Source organism: Sinohyriopsis cumingii, chromosome 14 (assembly GCF_028554795.1).
Source record: "Sinohyriopsis cumingii isolate HCF-2022 chromosome 14, ASM2855479v2, whole genome shotgun sequence".
In the NCBI taxonomy this organism is placed as follows: Eukaryota; Metazoa; Mollusca; class Bivalvia; order Unionida; family Unionidae; genus Sinohyriopsis; species Sinohyriopsis cumingii.
In genome coordinates, this window is record NC_142974.1 from 52,423,404 (window position 1) to 52,437,937 (window position 14,534).

The window sequence follows — 14,534 nt, forward strand, 5'->3', positions numbered from 1 at the left end:
GTGTCTCGCACGAACGTTTCTGTCAATCTTACCGTCGCTTTCAAACCTTTGATTTCAATGGTCGCCATGTCAGGTAAAGGGGTTGAATATTTGGGGTAAATGACGTACTTATTGTACCACCCATTTTGTAAACCATCTATTTTACCTATATCAAGATCCATCGTATGGAGTGCCATTATTATTTCTCCTTGTTTTGGCACAGTAGCTGCATTGCCAAAGTCAAGTGTCTGGTACCCTTCCGGGTGGCACACTATTAACTTTCTATCTTTCACCCAAATTGAAATATTGAGTTTCGACCCTCTCGGTACTGTTCTAGCGAGCATTGCTTCAGCCTCAACTGATTCCATTCTAAGTAGTTGATCTGTTTTCACAAAACTTAAGGTCGCACACCACTACTTGTATTTTCCTGTCAAAGAAATATATAATACTACAAAACAATAGGCATTCATGCCTTGCAGAATTTGTTGACAAGGTAGGCACTAATCCATTACAAAATAATTTACCTACAATCCCTCAAGGGACTGAAGGTCAATAGTGCAACAAATGAAAAATACAACAAAAATACAATTAAGGCATCGTTTCCCATCTGTGCAAAAAGCACAAATGAAAAGGGAAAAAATTTAAATAAGGAAAAATGGATGTAAAGCAATTATTATGCTAATCTCTTACCACACTACACTATCCTTGAAAGTAGTTCATGTTTGATTGGTCCGTACCATTTGGCTAAAAGCACACCCAAAACACGTCTACTCTCATCGACATACTGCCTTAGCTATATCCGTATGTATTGTATGACTTCGTGCCCATTAATTCGCGTGTAATTACATATGGATTCTCTTCAACTGAGAATCGGGTAACGTGTGTCGACTAACCGACCAGCGAGCTGATTATTTTATAGCCACAGCGGAGAGTGTTGCTGTAACGAACTGAAGGCAGCATTTTGCAGAATCAGAGCACGTGGGCCGGACGTCTTACTAGGAGTTACATAATTTTGGATCTCTAAATTGGCTTCAAAAATATTTAATCCTTGTGCAAGCGGAGCTTCTGCCCACGGGCATATTTTGGCCGGATACCCCGTAGTGCGTTAAGATGGTGTGAAGAAACCTGGACCCAGGCGGAAAGAATATCAAACGGTAGGCGTTTCGACTAATTATGGATGAGAGAAGATAGATCTTCCGCTGAGAGGGGCTAATACTTTGGGCGGGAAAATGCTTCATTCTTAGTCGTAAACTCGCACAGACCCGTCAGTGAGCTGCAGATTCTCGGGGGAGAGATACGTGTTGTCTAGTAAAGCAGGAAGCTTATGTTGAGGAGGGAATTTTAGCTAAAAGCCACCCCGAGACTTAACTCGTAAAAATAAGGAAATTTAACTTCGGTTTGTTACACCCCACCCTTAAGAATAAAACCGGGATTTTATTCACAGAAATTAGTTCCAAAATATGGATTTATACATGATTTATAACAAATCAACTAATGAGACAACACGCTAACTACTTAGATGGATATATGTGTTTGCTATTCTCAATAATGCTAGTGATTCGCGTTAACGAGGACGGCAGTCCGACTCATAAAATCTGCCCCTACGTTATCGGCGCCTTTGATGCATTTTATCTGCATCCGATATTGTTGCAGGAACAGTGACCAATTCATTAGGCGTCCATTCGAGAGTATCGCACGTGCTAGGTAAGCAAGTGGCTGATGGTCTGTCTCCAAAATGAACTTCTGACCGTACAAATACCGTTCGTACTGCTATACGCGACGGGAAAAAGAGTCTCATCGTCTTCTTACAGCAAGACTGCGTCAAAACCGGTATCGCACGCATCCGTGCGAAGAACGAATTCTTTCGTCAAGTCCGTTAAACGGACAACAGTGTCGGATGTTGGTATATCCTTCAAGGTTTGGAAGGCATGCTCACACGCATCGGTCCAGAAACCTTATTCGGAGCCCTCCTCTTGGTCAAATCGGACAAAAATGCCGCAATTGTGCTGAAAATCGCCACATACTTCCGGTAGTACCCGGCTAAACCTAGGAACGACCGTACTTCGGTCTTAGTAGTGGGACGTGCTGCGTTTCGCAGTTGTTTCAGCTTAGTGTTCTCTGGTGACAGTGTTACCTGGCTTAGCGTATGTCCCAAATAGTCTAAAGTGCGGAATCCGATGTGGCACTTAGATGGATGATCCGTCAATCCAGTTTGACGTAATCGCTCTAAAATATCTGCTAACAAAGATAGGTGCTTACTCCAAGTTTTCGTAGCTAGCAGAAGATTGTCCATAAAGTTCGATACACCCCTGTCGAACAAGGGTTCCAATAACCTTCTCATCATTCTCGTAAATACGCTAGGCGTGTTCTGGACTCCAAAAGGCATGACCAACCATTGATAGGTTCATCTGTTATTGCAAAAGCGAGTTTCGACCTATCCTCTTCCCTCTCAGGGATCTGCCAATAACCCTTAGACAAATCAGTCTTGGAAAAATATTTCGCCTTAGACACGGAAGCGAAAATATGCTCTGGATCCGGTAGCATTTCAACCTGGAACTTCATCACCTGGTTGAACTTAATATAGTCCACACAGAAACGATGGGTACCATCTTTCTTCTGTACCAGTACGACTGGGGAACTGTATGGAGAGTTTTCGGGTTCGATTACTCCCAGAGCAACCATTTCCTCAACTTCCCTCCTTACCACTTCCATCTTTGCGTGGGGTAAAGGGTAAGGTTTGCGTTGAATCGGTTTGTCGTCTACCAGCTTCAAACTGAATTCAACAATTTCCGTTAATACCTCAGCATGTCCTGCCAGTAGTGTCGCTACTGCATCATGCTGCTCCTTAGTCAACGTAGGGTCGTACTTCACGTCCGAGGGTTTATCTGCCTTCGTATAGTGGACAGTTCAGAACAGTGTTCGCGCCTTCCGTGTCACCTTCGATTTCTTCAGTGACGATCGTGGCAACGACGAAATCAGCAGTTGACTCTCGTTCCCCGTACTTTTTCAACATATCTGCGTGGTACGGTTTCTCTTTGTTCGAGAGTCGAATACGGTACGTTTGACCCCCAGCCTTCTCGGTAACGACGTACGGTCCTCTCCACGAGACTTGCAGTTTGTTGTGTTCCTGTGACAACAGTAACAACACCTTGTCTCCAACCACGTACTGGCGTGGTTTAGCTCGCTTGTCGTAGTACTTCGCTTGACTAGACATCGCCTGCTTGAGGTTTTTCCGCGCCAACGTACACACTTTCTCTAGCTTGTTACGAAGGTCGGCAACGTACTGGTAGGTAGTGCGTACCTCTTCAAAAGCGCTGTCATCGGTCCACAACTGTATCAGCACGGCTATGGGACCTAGTACAGTTCTCCCATATAGGCGCTCGAAAGGTGAAGATCCCAAACTAGCATGTGACACCTCCCGATATGCGAATAGCATGGCAGCAATATAACGATCCTAATCATTAGGACGGCCTTCACACAATTTCGTGAGGGTGTGTTTCAGGGTCCCGTTTAAGCGTTCGATCAATCCGTTGCACTGGGGATGATGCGGCGTGGTAGTGAGATGTTTATTCGACATCAGCCGATTCATCTCGCCCATCTCGTGGCTCATAAACTGCTGGGTTCCTTGATCTGTCAGAAGTTCCTCGGGTACTCCGACTCATGACCAAATCCCAAGAAGAGCCTCCGCGACAGCTTCCGAGTCGATATTACACAATGCAACACCTTCCGGGTAGCGTGTAGCGTAATCGATGCTGGTCAAAATCTAACGATTTCCGTATGCTGACGCGTGTTTTATCGGTCCGATCAAGTCCATCGCGACACGGCGGAATGGATCATCGATGATAGGTATACTTCCCAGAGGAACGGACGGATAATCTGTTTTCGACGCCCTCCTCTCACATTTGTCGCACGAAAGACAAAACCGCTTATCATCTCCTTTGAACCCCGTCGAGTAAAATCCTTTGATAAGACGGTCACGCGTCTTGGCAATTCCCGTGTGTCACCCAATAGATTTTCATGCGCCAGCTTCAAAACTTCCTCTCGCTTCGGCTTAGGTACAACGACATGATGGAAGTGCTCTTGACATTTCTTGGCTTGGCGGTATAAGATGCCCTCTTGTAGACAAACTTTACTTCTCCACTTTGAGCTCTCTTCTCCGTTCCCTCCTCAGCGTGTTGCCACAACTGCGCCACAGTTGCGTCTTCTTGCTAAAGTTTCTTCAGCTCGGTGGGTAGCAAGTTACCAACCGGCGGTGTCGTAGTTTCAATCGGCGTCGACTTTGCACAACGATCCTTGGACCTAGTATCCACAACACTCACCGGTACTGGTGTAAATGTCTCTGGGTTTGGCTGTGGTAGCACACAGCGACAACCCAATATGATTTCGTGCGACAATCCAGACAAATACGCTTCTTCAATTTTCCCTTTGACGTACGGCGAGTCGAGGTCAATGATGGCAAAAGTCAACGAGTCAGGCGTGCTATTGGCGTACTGGACTTCAATTAATTCCCCTGTATAGTCTTCCGGCTTCACGTACCTCTTATAACTCGACAACTGCACCCGTGTCGTACAAAATGGTGGCGTCGTCTCAGATGGTGGTGGCTGACGCGAGGTTGATCGGTTTACGGTTTTTCTCGGCCCTAAGTGTCTCCCTGGCATCGGCATTCTCATGGGCCTGCCTACTCTTGCGACAGTCCCTGGCAAAATGTCCTGGGCGTTTGTAGTGGTAGCACACCAGTGGTTCTCGCCGTTTTACCCAAACCCTTTCTTCGCGGTTTGAGTCCGTTCGGGTCGGTGTGAAGACTCTTTCCCCGTATGTCCACCCCCGACCCTCCCTTCCGCATGACGGTTGTCTGGCTGGCGCTTCGTCAACCCCACGGTGCTACTCAGCGGGACGGAGTCTGGCTGTACTCCGGGAGATCCCAGTCCGCGAGTGCGCTTGCTCATATCTCTCGGCCATGCTTCCTATTTCCCCAAATGGCTTGTGTGCTCTCTCTGCCTGGAACACTGTTAACTCTCGTCGGTACGTACTCAAGACGTGTTCCTTGGGAATCGCCTCACGCAAGCCTTCGTACGTTCGCTCGACCTCGGACATTTTCATCCACTTTTCAAACAACACGCGAACGCGGGTGTGAAACTAAAAGTGGGTTTCGGTCGGCTTCTTGGTGGACTCACGAAAACGTTTCCGATGCGTATCGGCGGTCAGCTGATAATGGCCAAGAAGTGCTTTTTCAGCGCGTCGTAGTCATTTGTTTGGTTCATTGCTAGGTTGTGGAAAACCTCCCTAGCAGCGCCTTGTACAAATGCAGAGACATTTATCGCCCAGTGCGTTTCGGGAATCTTGTGCGCGTCCGCGAGTTTCTCAAACTAAATGAGACAATCGTCGATCGATTCTTTTCGTTCAATCAAGCGCGGCATGTTAAATTAGACAATACGGTGGTGAGCGATCTTTCGTACGTTGCCTTCAGGGTTCATACTTGTGTCTTCTTTATCAAGATACCTGGCCTCCAACCACAACCTCTCCATCTCAAGAGCATGGGCGAGCTCTTTTTCTTTGTCCCTGGAAGCAGTTTCAATCCTAGTCAGTACAATTTGCGCTTTTCTTTGCGCTTCTGACTGTTCGCCGTTCCGCTTCTCTTTCTGCTTTTCTTTTCTTGATTCGGGTTTCCACGAATTCCGCGAGTCGGTCCACCTAGTAGCCTATATACTCATGGCTTATAACACGATATTCCCTAGTGATCTGTCTTGCCGTCGCCATTATAACGTGATGCTATGTATAAATGATACCTTATCCCTCGATTTCTAGAGCTGACGAGAAGCTATAAATCCCTGCTACCGAGATATGTACAAGCTTCCAAAGACTCTAACTTGCCTCAGGTAAAAGATATCTGGCCCAATGTTTGTTCCAATAATACTCTAGGTAAATAATAAGGCAATATACATGCACACATGAAAATACAACATACCAAGAACAGATAGAGTCTCTCACTTTGCAATTTTACACAAGTATTTAACTGATAATAAGTCCTTGCTCGTAAAGAAAATGTATGTCTATTTCATATCCCGCACGAAGCGTCCCCTTATGTCACAACCCCGCTACTGCATTATAAATAATACTGATCCACTACGGTATTATAATTAATACTGCAGAAGGAGTGCATTAAAATGTAACAACTCACGTGACCCCAGTCAGCAGTTCTCTCGAAATACATATAACAACTCCAGTGTATAAACAAGAGGCACATTGTACATAAGGAGGAAGAGGAAGGAAGGAGGAAAGAAGATAAATTAGATGAGTACTTGGAAAAACTCACTGAACAGAGACTCTCTCACAATAGGACAGTAATTTCTATATGACTAAGTAAAGAATAAATGTCATTTGGTCCATGCGGCCATTATTGTATTATGATATATTGCGCTGAAGATTTATGTCCATGAAATTCTTGCATTCGTATATTTGATAAAATTGTTATTTATTAAACCCTGAGTTGTTATATGTATTTAGAGAGTCGGAACTCCTGACTGGGGGCTCGTGAGTCATTAAATTGTAATGCACACCTTATGCAGTATTATTTATAATACCGTAGTGGATCAGTATTATTTATAATACAGTAGCGGGGTTGTGACAGACGGTTATTTCAAGATGTATAATTATGTTATATCCTCTGCAAGAATGAGAGAGCGCTCTAATATCAGCTAGTTTTGTTCATATTTTTAATAGACGGTTTCTGACAGAAACAAAGAGTGGGAATATTTGCTAATGTCAGGGTAAAAAAATCTAAATATACATTTAAGTTGGATAAAATGCTTTATTTGAAAGAAAAACCCCGAAATAGTTCCACTGTGACTGCACAGTGGGAAAGAAGATGATACTTTTCTACATTTATTATCATAAAGTTGATTTGTTGTAAATGAATCGGATGTAACTAGGATGCTTAATCCCTGAGAGTGTGATCATGGTCTATTCGATGCGATTGATTATGTATAAATGCTGGCTAAAGACATTAGAAACATGATGGGGATTGAAAATGAATGTCTGCATTTACTAGAGCTTTGGTTATGAAAATCGCTTAATTCCTGAGAGCAATTAATAAAAACACTATGTGCACCGGTTTATAACACGGATTTAGTGTTATTGTTTATTGATTTTATAGTACAGGGTTAGTGTTTTAGTGAAATGTTTTATAACAGTTATTTAGTGATAGAGTGTTATAGTGTTATCGTTTATAGCACAGACTTAGTGGTATGGTGTTACTGTTTATAACACAGATTTAGTACAACAATGCTGGTTTTATAGCAAGGTCACTAAATGACCTGAACGCACACAACCACTTGTAGGAACACTAATTAAACAGTGCCGAGTTGGTGGATTTTCACGGATCCTGATGTATGGCTTGAAAATGTTTACAGGTTTATAAACATTTCATGCAAATGAAAAAAAGTGTATACATTAGTGTTGCATTTACGAGGATACGTGATTTTTCATGTTATGATGGTCATTAATGAATGTCAAAACTGTTATTTTGAAACAAGCTAATTTTCATACCAGTATCAAGATTTACAGTAAAACATTATATAAGTTCTTTTGAAAATATTATTGAAAAATTCATGTAATATAATTAACGTAATCATGCATTCTTAGAGATCTAAAGGTTTCAGGATAATACGTTTATAATGTATTATTACCAAACAGTACTCAAGAGTTACTTACACGTCTAGAATTGTCTTGTAATCTAAAATTCCTGAAATCAGACGAGCAGCATACCTATAAAAATAATGAAGATAACGATTGTATCTCAAATGTAAAATGTATGTACCTGGATATTGTTATGAAATCAAAGTATCTAAAAAGTGGTGTCATATTCATTTAACATCTGTGTTTGATTTTAAAAGCACGCACGAAATATGGCAAGAAATCAAAGAGTAAAAATTACAAAACGAGAACATTTCTGAGCAATGAGGACAATACAATTAAAATTATACAAAGAGAACGCTGGACGCTGTGAGATAAAGAGGAATACGTTGGATTTCAAAAGGAAATAGTGCAGTTGCCTGATCTATATTTGCTATAAGGAACTTTGTAGTATACTGATAAAAAGTGTAACGTTTCCACACACAGATATATATATATATATATATATATATATATATATATATATATATATATATATATATATATATATATATAAATACACATTTACACCCGTGCAACTTTAAAAATTGCCTGTTATGTCGTTGGGTTATTTAAGCATTTCTGTTTTCAAACTGTGCCCAGGAAAGAATATAAATAGGGCACGTTATCGTTTTATTTGTATCTGTTAATACTCAAACATTTCACCCCAGAAAAATATGTAAAAATCGGACTTACCAATTTATTAATGGGTAACCAGCAATATATCGAGAGAGTAAATATACTGGCAGATGTATCTATTTATATGTCAGTCTGTTTATCCTTATATCTATATAATACGAACCCACCTGAGCTGATCGAATCTGGTCTCAAAATACTGGGCCGGGAACATTATGCCTGGATTGGAGTTTATTGGAAGTGGTAGACGGACCCTCAAGTACATATCGTCTAGCCACCAACTGTAGGCCTGATGGGTACAAATGTAAAGAACGATCACTATATATACCTATATATCGGGGCTGTGAGGTACCCAGTATGTTTTAAATATTCTGTTTAAATAGGCTTTTATCCGCATAAAATAAAGTATATGTATGTATGTATATATGTTTGGATATATATATATATATATATATATATATATATATATATATATATATATATATATATATACACACCGTTCCGGTGGCGTAGTGGTTAGAACTTCCTCCTCGGATGCGGGAGGTCGTGGGTTTGATACCCGGCCGAGGCGTACCAAAAACTTACAACAATGGTACTAACAGCTGCCTCGCTTGGCACTCAGCATTAAGAGGTTAGTGTTAGAACTTGTCGGTCTGGTGTGAGGATAATGTGACTGGGTGGGACATCATGCTACATGTCTGCAGCATGATGCCCCAGTGTAGACATCACTATAAACTGCCACAGTGCGGACATCGTAGCGATATGACTGAAAAATCGTTAAAGCTAAGTTAAAAATCCAAATCACATTATATATATAACACAACCACTTATTGTTGAGTCCATCAAGCTAACGACCGAACTAACTTCAAGTTGGTTCAACTCGAGAATGATCATATATAGGATAATAATACTGAATACATGAATAAGACGGTAGTCCTGTTTCCTGGATAATTCTTGTGGTTTCTTTCTATGAATCAGACTGTCATTAGCAAATTTTGTGAGGGTCTAACTAGTCATGTTACAATTCTAAACAAGACGTTCGTATTATGTTAAGAAAAGTGTCTGATATACATGCTCTGAAGAAGATATAGGGAACCCTGAGAGGTAGCATAATCAGTTCTTATCACCGTTCAAAATCTTTTAGGTTCTTATCAATAATAGATGTATCATTTAGTCAGAGACGTAAACATACAGAAGGTGCAGTCAATACTTTTAGAACCCATTTAATGTAATATAATGAAACCAATTTTCTCGATGCAGTCATTATAGAAAAATGTTAATGAAAAATTATCCTCATGATACATCGTCTCTTTTGAGTCACATAGTTAATTTCAGTTTCTGTATTCATTAATAGGTTTCAGCCCATGGTCAATTCTTGTGGATCAGATCTAGATAAATACACGAGTTAAAGGAAAGTTGGAAGGGCTAACAACAAATGAATTCAGATAGCTATAAGTGCACATATATTCATCTGTATTATGTAACCGAGCTTGCTTATATGATCAATGGTTATTTGGCATTTGTTTTTATTATTTCATTCACTCTGTCAAATTCTGAAAGATTGTCAGATTGCTTTTGATTTCTTTGATTTGGTAATACAGAACTGGCATCAAAATTAGCATCCTAAACGTAATATTATATTTTTCAGGTGAAAATTTTGAGAAATGCTACTCTGGTTACATTTTAACACTTTAATGGAGAACGCATACTAAGATCCGAAGACCGATTATTGTAGTCAACCGAAACGATATTATGGCTGGTATGATGAGATGATTAGCACTGGCAACGCTTCTGGAAGGACAAATAACATAAGAAAATACAAATAAAATCCCACTACTGTAATAGGTTGTAAATTTATAATTCAATACAATTAATCGATACAATTTTAATCAGAAAGGATATCATGTAAAATACTTAATTGTGAGAAGGAAAACTACGACTATGGTATATTATAGTACTGGCTTATAACTAGAAACCAAGCCCACCTACCATTTGAATATCTAGCCAATTTTATAGAATTATGTGAAACGTTTCAGGACAACAGTGATAGTCTACGTTTATGATATTATATTGAAGTAAAATCATTCGGATTATGAATTAATTAAATTTGGTAGTGTTAGCACGGAAACACATAAGGACTATATAAGCTTCGCACGGATCAGCTTAGAACAGATTCCCGATTGTGCTAATTAATAGTATGTTTTTAGGATTTTGTGGATTACCATACAGGTATTCATACACTGTAAGTTATTTTAAAGTCTTTCACATTGTTTGATTTTATATTTTATTTAAAGAAAAGTATAATTTGGAAACTTAATTGAATACATGTTGGGTTTACTTAATTCCATTACTTAATTTAAACCCATAGACGTAAGCTGAATTTAGAAAACTTGTACGAAATTTAATTTAATGTGAGTAATTTCAGGATTTGAATTTCTTTAAATATTTTTGAAATTTTAGTACTTCAGAGATTTTAATATTTCAGAAGAAAGTCTTTGGAGTTTGAATTCCATTGTTTTGAAAGTTTAGTATTCTCTGGTATTTTGATATTAAAGATGGGAAATTAATAGTGAAACCAGCAAACTTTCACCGCGACATCCAAAATATAGACTTGTATAGTCGATCCTAACCAAGAGAACATAGAGTCCTTATAAAGGGCGAGTTATTTTAACTAGCCAAAAATTATGATTTTGGTGAATAGAAGTCTACCTGGTGAAACGGGAAATCAGGAATCTCTTCATATAATATGTGGTGAACGAGAATGTTTTCAATAAAATTGTTTTACGTTTGACAAAGACGAGAAAAAGAGTTAGAACGACATTATGATGCGAAAAAGTGACCGTAAAGATAAAATGATTGTAAATTTTAAATACAAGAATGTTTACGTATATTTTGAAAGCGTTTTTTTTTCTTCTTCTCATTCCAACGTTCGAACAAACACCCTGAATTGTCAACTTTTTTCCGAGTATTTTACCGAGTCGTAGAAAACATAGATTCCTAAAAATTATTCTTACGGAGGAACCGAAACCTTAATACTTTAGAAGCCTTCGTTGTGAGACAAGAACCTTTTATACAGCAGACGGATAAAAGATATATTTCCATCTTCAAAGCATTAACAAGAATACGGCAGCATCAGAAAGAACAAAACACTGGGATAATCACGACATGATTTTAATCGTCACTGTATTCATTTATCTGTGCGTGCAACTTATTCATTCATTCATTGAGTTTATTTCCCGGTTTGGAGAGTAAAATGTATAAATTCGCATATGAAAGGAAATAAATTAGCATGTAAATATTAGGATAGGTATATTAAAGGAATAATTGTATTGCACACAAATAACAATTACGGTACAAACAGTTACCCAGTTTTCTTTTGTTTCAGCCAATTTTTTCAGTTTCTTCTGCAGAAATTCACCAAGGCATCCCGGTTTGCCGAAGTCCTCCACAATACGTTTGGTTCTCTGAAGCTGTTCTGGGGTCAGAATTGGAGTCAAGATATCAAGATACTTCTGCAAGGTCAGGTGAAGGTCCGGCACAGGCAGTTTGGGCAACGGCTTCTGCACCTATATATAGCAAATCATCAGCATGATATTTGGACATGACGTTATGTGCTCACTATTCTATGCTATTCAGACCTTCCCATATGCCCCCAAACACTTGACCTTTGTCAACGTTTATTTTGTAACAATGACTATTTTAATAGATTAGTAGGATACAAACCTCGTTTCAATCATTTGATTCTGTATAATCCAGTGCTAACATTGAGACGTTTTGATACGAAAATATAACTATGATGAGTAATTTCACAGGCGAACTCAGGTTGAAGTATGTTTTTGTGTATATTGTGTTACTCATGCATCAACGAGCAATGGAGTTTAATGAAGGCTTCATTCGTGCAGGACGGATTGGGTTAGACTGATTTGGGTACCATTGGTGATCTATAACATTTTAATTGATATGATATTGAAAAATTGTTAATATTAGTTTCAAAACTATGATCTAGAATAATTTACAAATCAGAGCTATTTGTGGCTTGTTTTTCACCTAACGAATTTAATTATTATCATATTAACTACCAATGCCAATATCCTATATGACACTTTGAGGACTTTCAAAATGGTTTGGATACGTTGTGATTACAAAAGAATCAACATTTTAATTTAATATTTATTTTTTCTTATACTTGTATCTAATAACTCCAGTATATATGTATATATATATATATATATATATATATATATATATATATATATATATATATATATATATATATATATATATATATTTTTTTTTTTTAATTTAAACAAAATTGACAAATATCCATTCCTGAACTACCTTTTAGAGTACGATTGTAGAAAAGACAAAGAAAACGTTCAACAAAATAACACATCCTAATTTTGTTCTTTGATCAAAGTTAAAAATTATTCCCGGAATAAAGATGAGTTTATTGAGGTATGATAACAAACGAAATTTTTCGGTTACTGAGACAACGCGTCCATTTAATATAGATTTCTTGAAGAAACAAAATTCCTTATATATGCATGCATATTATATATATATATATATATATATATATATATATATATATATATATATATATATATATATATATATATATATATATATATATATATATATATGTGTGTGTGTGTGTGTGTGTGTGTGTGTGTCTTGATTATGATTAAGAATATGAAGATGGCGGCGATAGTGATAATATCGACGTTAATGATAGGTGCAACAATCAATGTAATAGCAATGAAAACAAAGAGAAAGATGATATATGTATTCAAACCTACCATACGTTCACATCTAGGATAGACTTCCCCATCATTAGAGGCTTCATATGCAATATATTCTTTTATATGACCAGCAGACATCATGTTAGTACATTAAAGCCAATATATAAATGGTGGTCCCATCTTTGTACTATGTTGAATCTTTATCATTCTGTAAAAGTTCAAATTATTACAGTGGCATTAATCAGTCACTAAAGGAACAGCGTAATGATTGGTCAGTGCATTTGGGAAAATGTTCTACTCGTTTCCAGAGGTCCATATTTTGTAAATGTCCTCATGTTCAAAAACTGAAAATAAAACATTTTTTTTTCATAAGGAAGTTGAATTAAAATGTGAAATTGTTTTTTTTTTGTTGTTGTAGTTTCATATTAGAATGGTTTCTAATGTTGTAACTTTTTCCCTATTTAGGAATTTCATTAACAATTCCTAAGGACCGTTATCATGTGTAAGCTGTATTGCACCTGCGAAAATAATCATTTAACTCACATGAATAAACTGGCTATTGAAGATATTCTATATACAATTATATAAATAGTTGCCATGAAAAGTATGATGCATATGCGTAAGTATAGACGGTGTATATCTATTGCATACACTATTTATCAAATTGATCAGAAAATATATGGATAATGGTACATTAATAGGATTCACAGTCATACATTAGATTCATTGTGGAACTTTTTCTATCAATGACAGAATGATTGTTATCTGCTGAATATTACAGTAAAACGCCGAGTCTGAACCCATCATGGGACACATATTTTTTCTTGATAATTCTTCATTGGCATCATCGAGATCAAGCCAAAACGTACAAGATTGAATGGATGTACCTGGATTTAATGGATTTCCTAATCGCATATATATATATATATATATATATATATATATATATATATATATATATATATATATATATATATATATATATATATATATATTGTTATGTATATTTTATTTAATATAGTTATTTGTTTCTTAGTTTAAACTTTTTTAAAAATTCCATACATGATATTGTAATGTAACTTTATTTACTGGAATAGAGTTCAGTTCTAACTGGTTTTTTCTATTTTTGACGTAAACAAATTTATAGAAATTTTGTATTTAATGTTGACCTAGTTCCTGGCCTTGATTCAGAACCAGTAAGAGTTGTAGTAAACAACATTTTTAACATTCTTGTTTATTCTTTCTCAAAGTAACATTTTTAAAGTGGATTCAAGGTCTCGAATGGCCTACGTGCAAATAGCATGTATCCATTAGGTTGTTCAGGTGGATTGACCCACATCCGGACATCTGTTTTGCGTTGTTGCTAGATTTATTATTGATGTTTTGAGAAATAATCATTCTTGCCATAACACTGGAGAAGTTAAAGTGTTTTATGTTGTGACCAGTGTTTTGGCTAATTGTTTTATTTTTCTTCAACTTATTTGGGTTCCAAGAGATTATTTTTCC

General features: G+C 37.6%; 1 protein-coding gene across 1 annotated transcript in view; it reads right to left on the bottom strand.

Annotated features, from left to right (window-relative positions):
* LOC149783802 (choline O-acetyltransferase-like) overlaps positions 1–13,369 on the bottom strand; it is a 34,240-nt gene extending 20,871 nt beyond the window's left edge. Inside the window, exons 1-4 of the mRNA XM_089932028.1 lie at positions 13,086–13,369; positions 11,652–11,852; positions 8,457–8,575; positions 7,690–7,743 (exon numbers count right to left, since the gene is read on the bottom strand). Of these exons, the coding sequence (XP_089788154.1) occupies positions 7,690–7,743; positions 8,457–8,575; positions 11,652–11,852; positions 13,086–13,169 (458 nt within the window). The 5' untranslated portion in view covers positions 13,170–13,369. The remainder of the gene's footprint in view (positions 1–7,689; positions 7,744–8,456; positions 8,576–11,651; positions 11,853–13,085) is intronic.
* Positions 13,370–14,534: the final 1,165 nt, after the last annotated feature.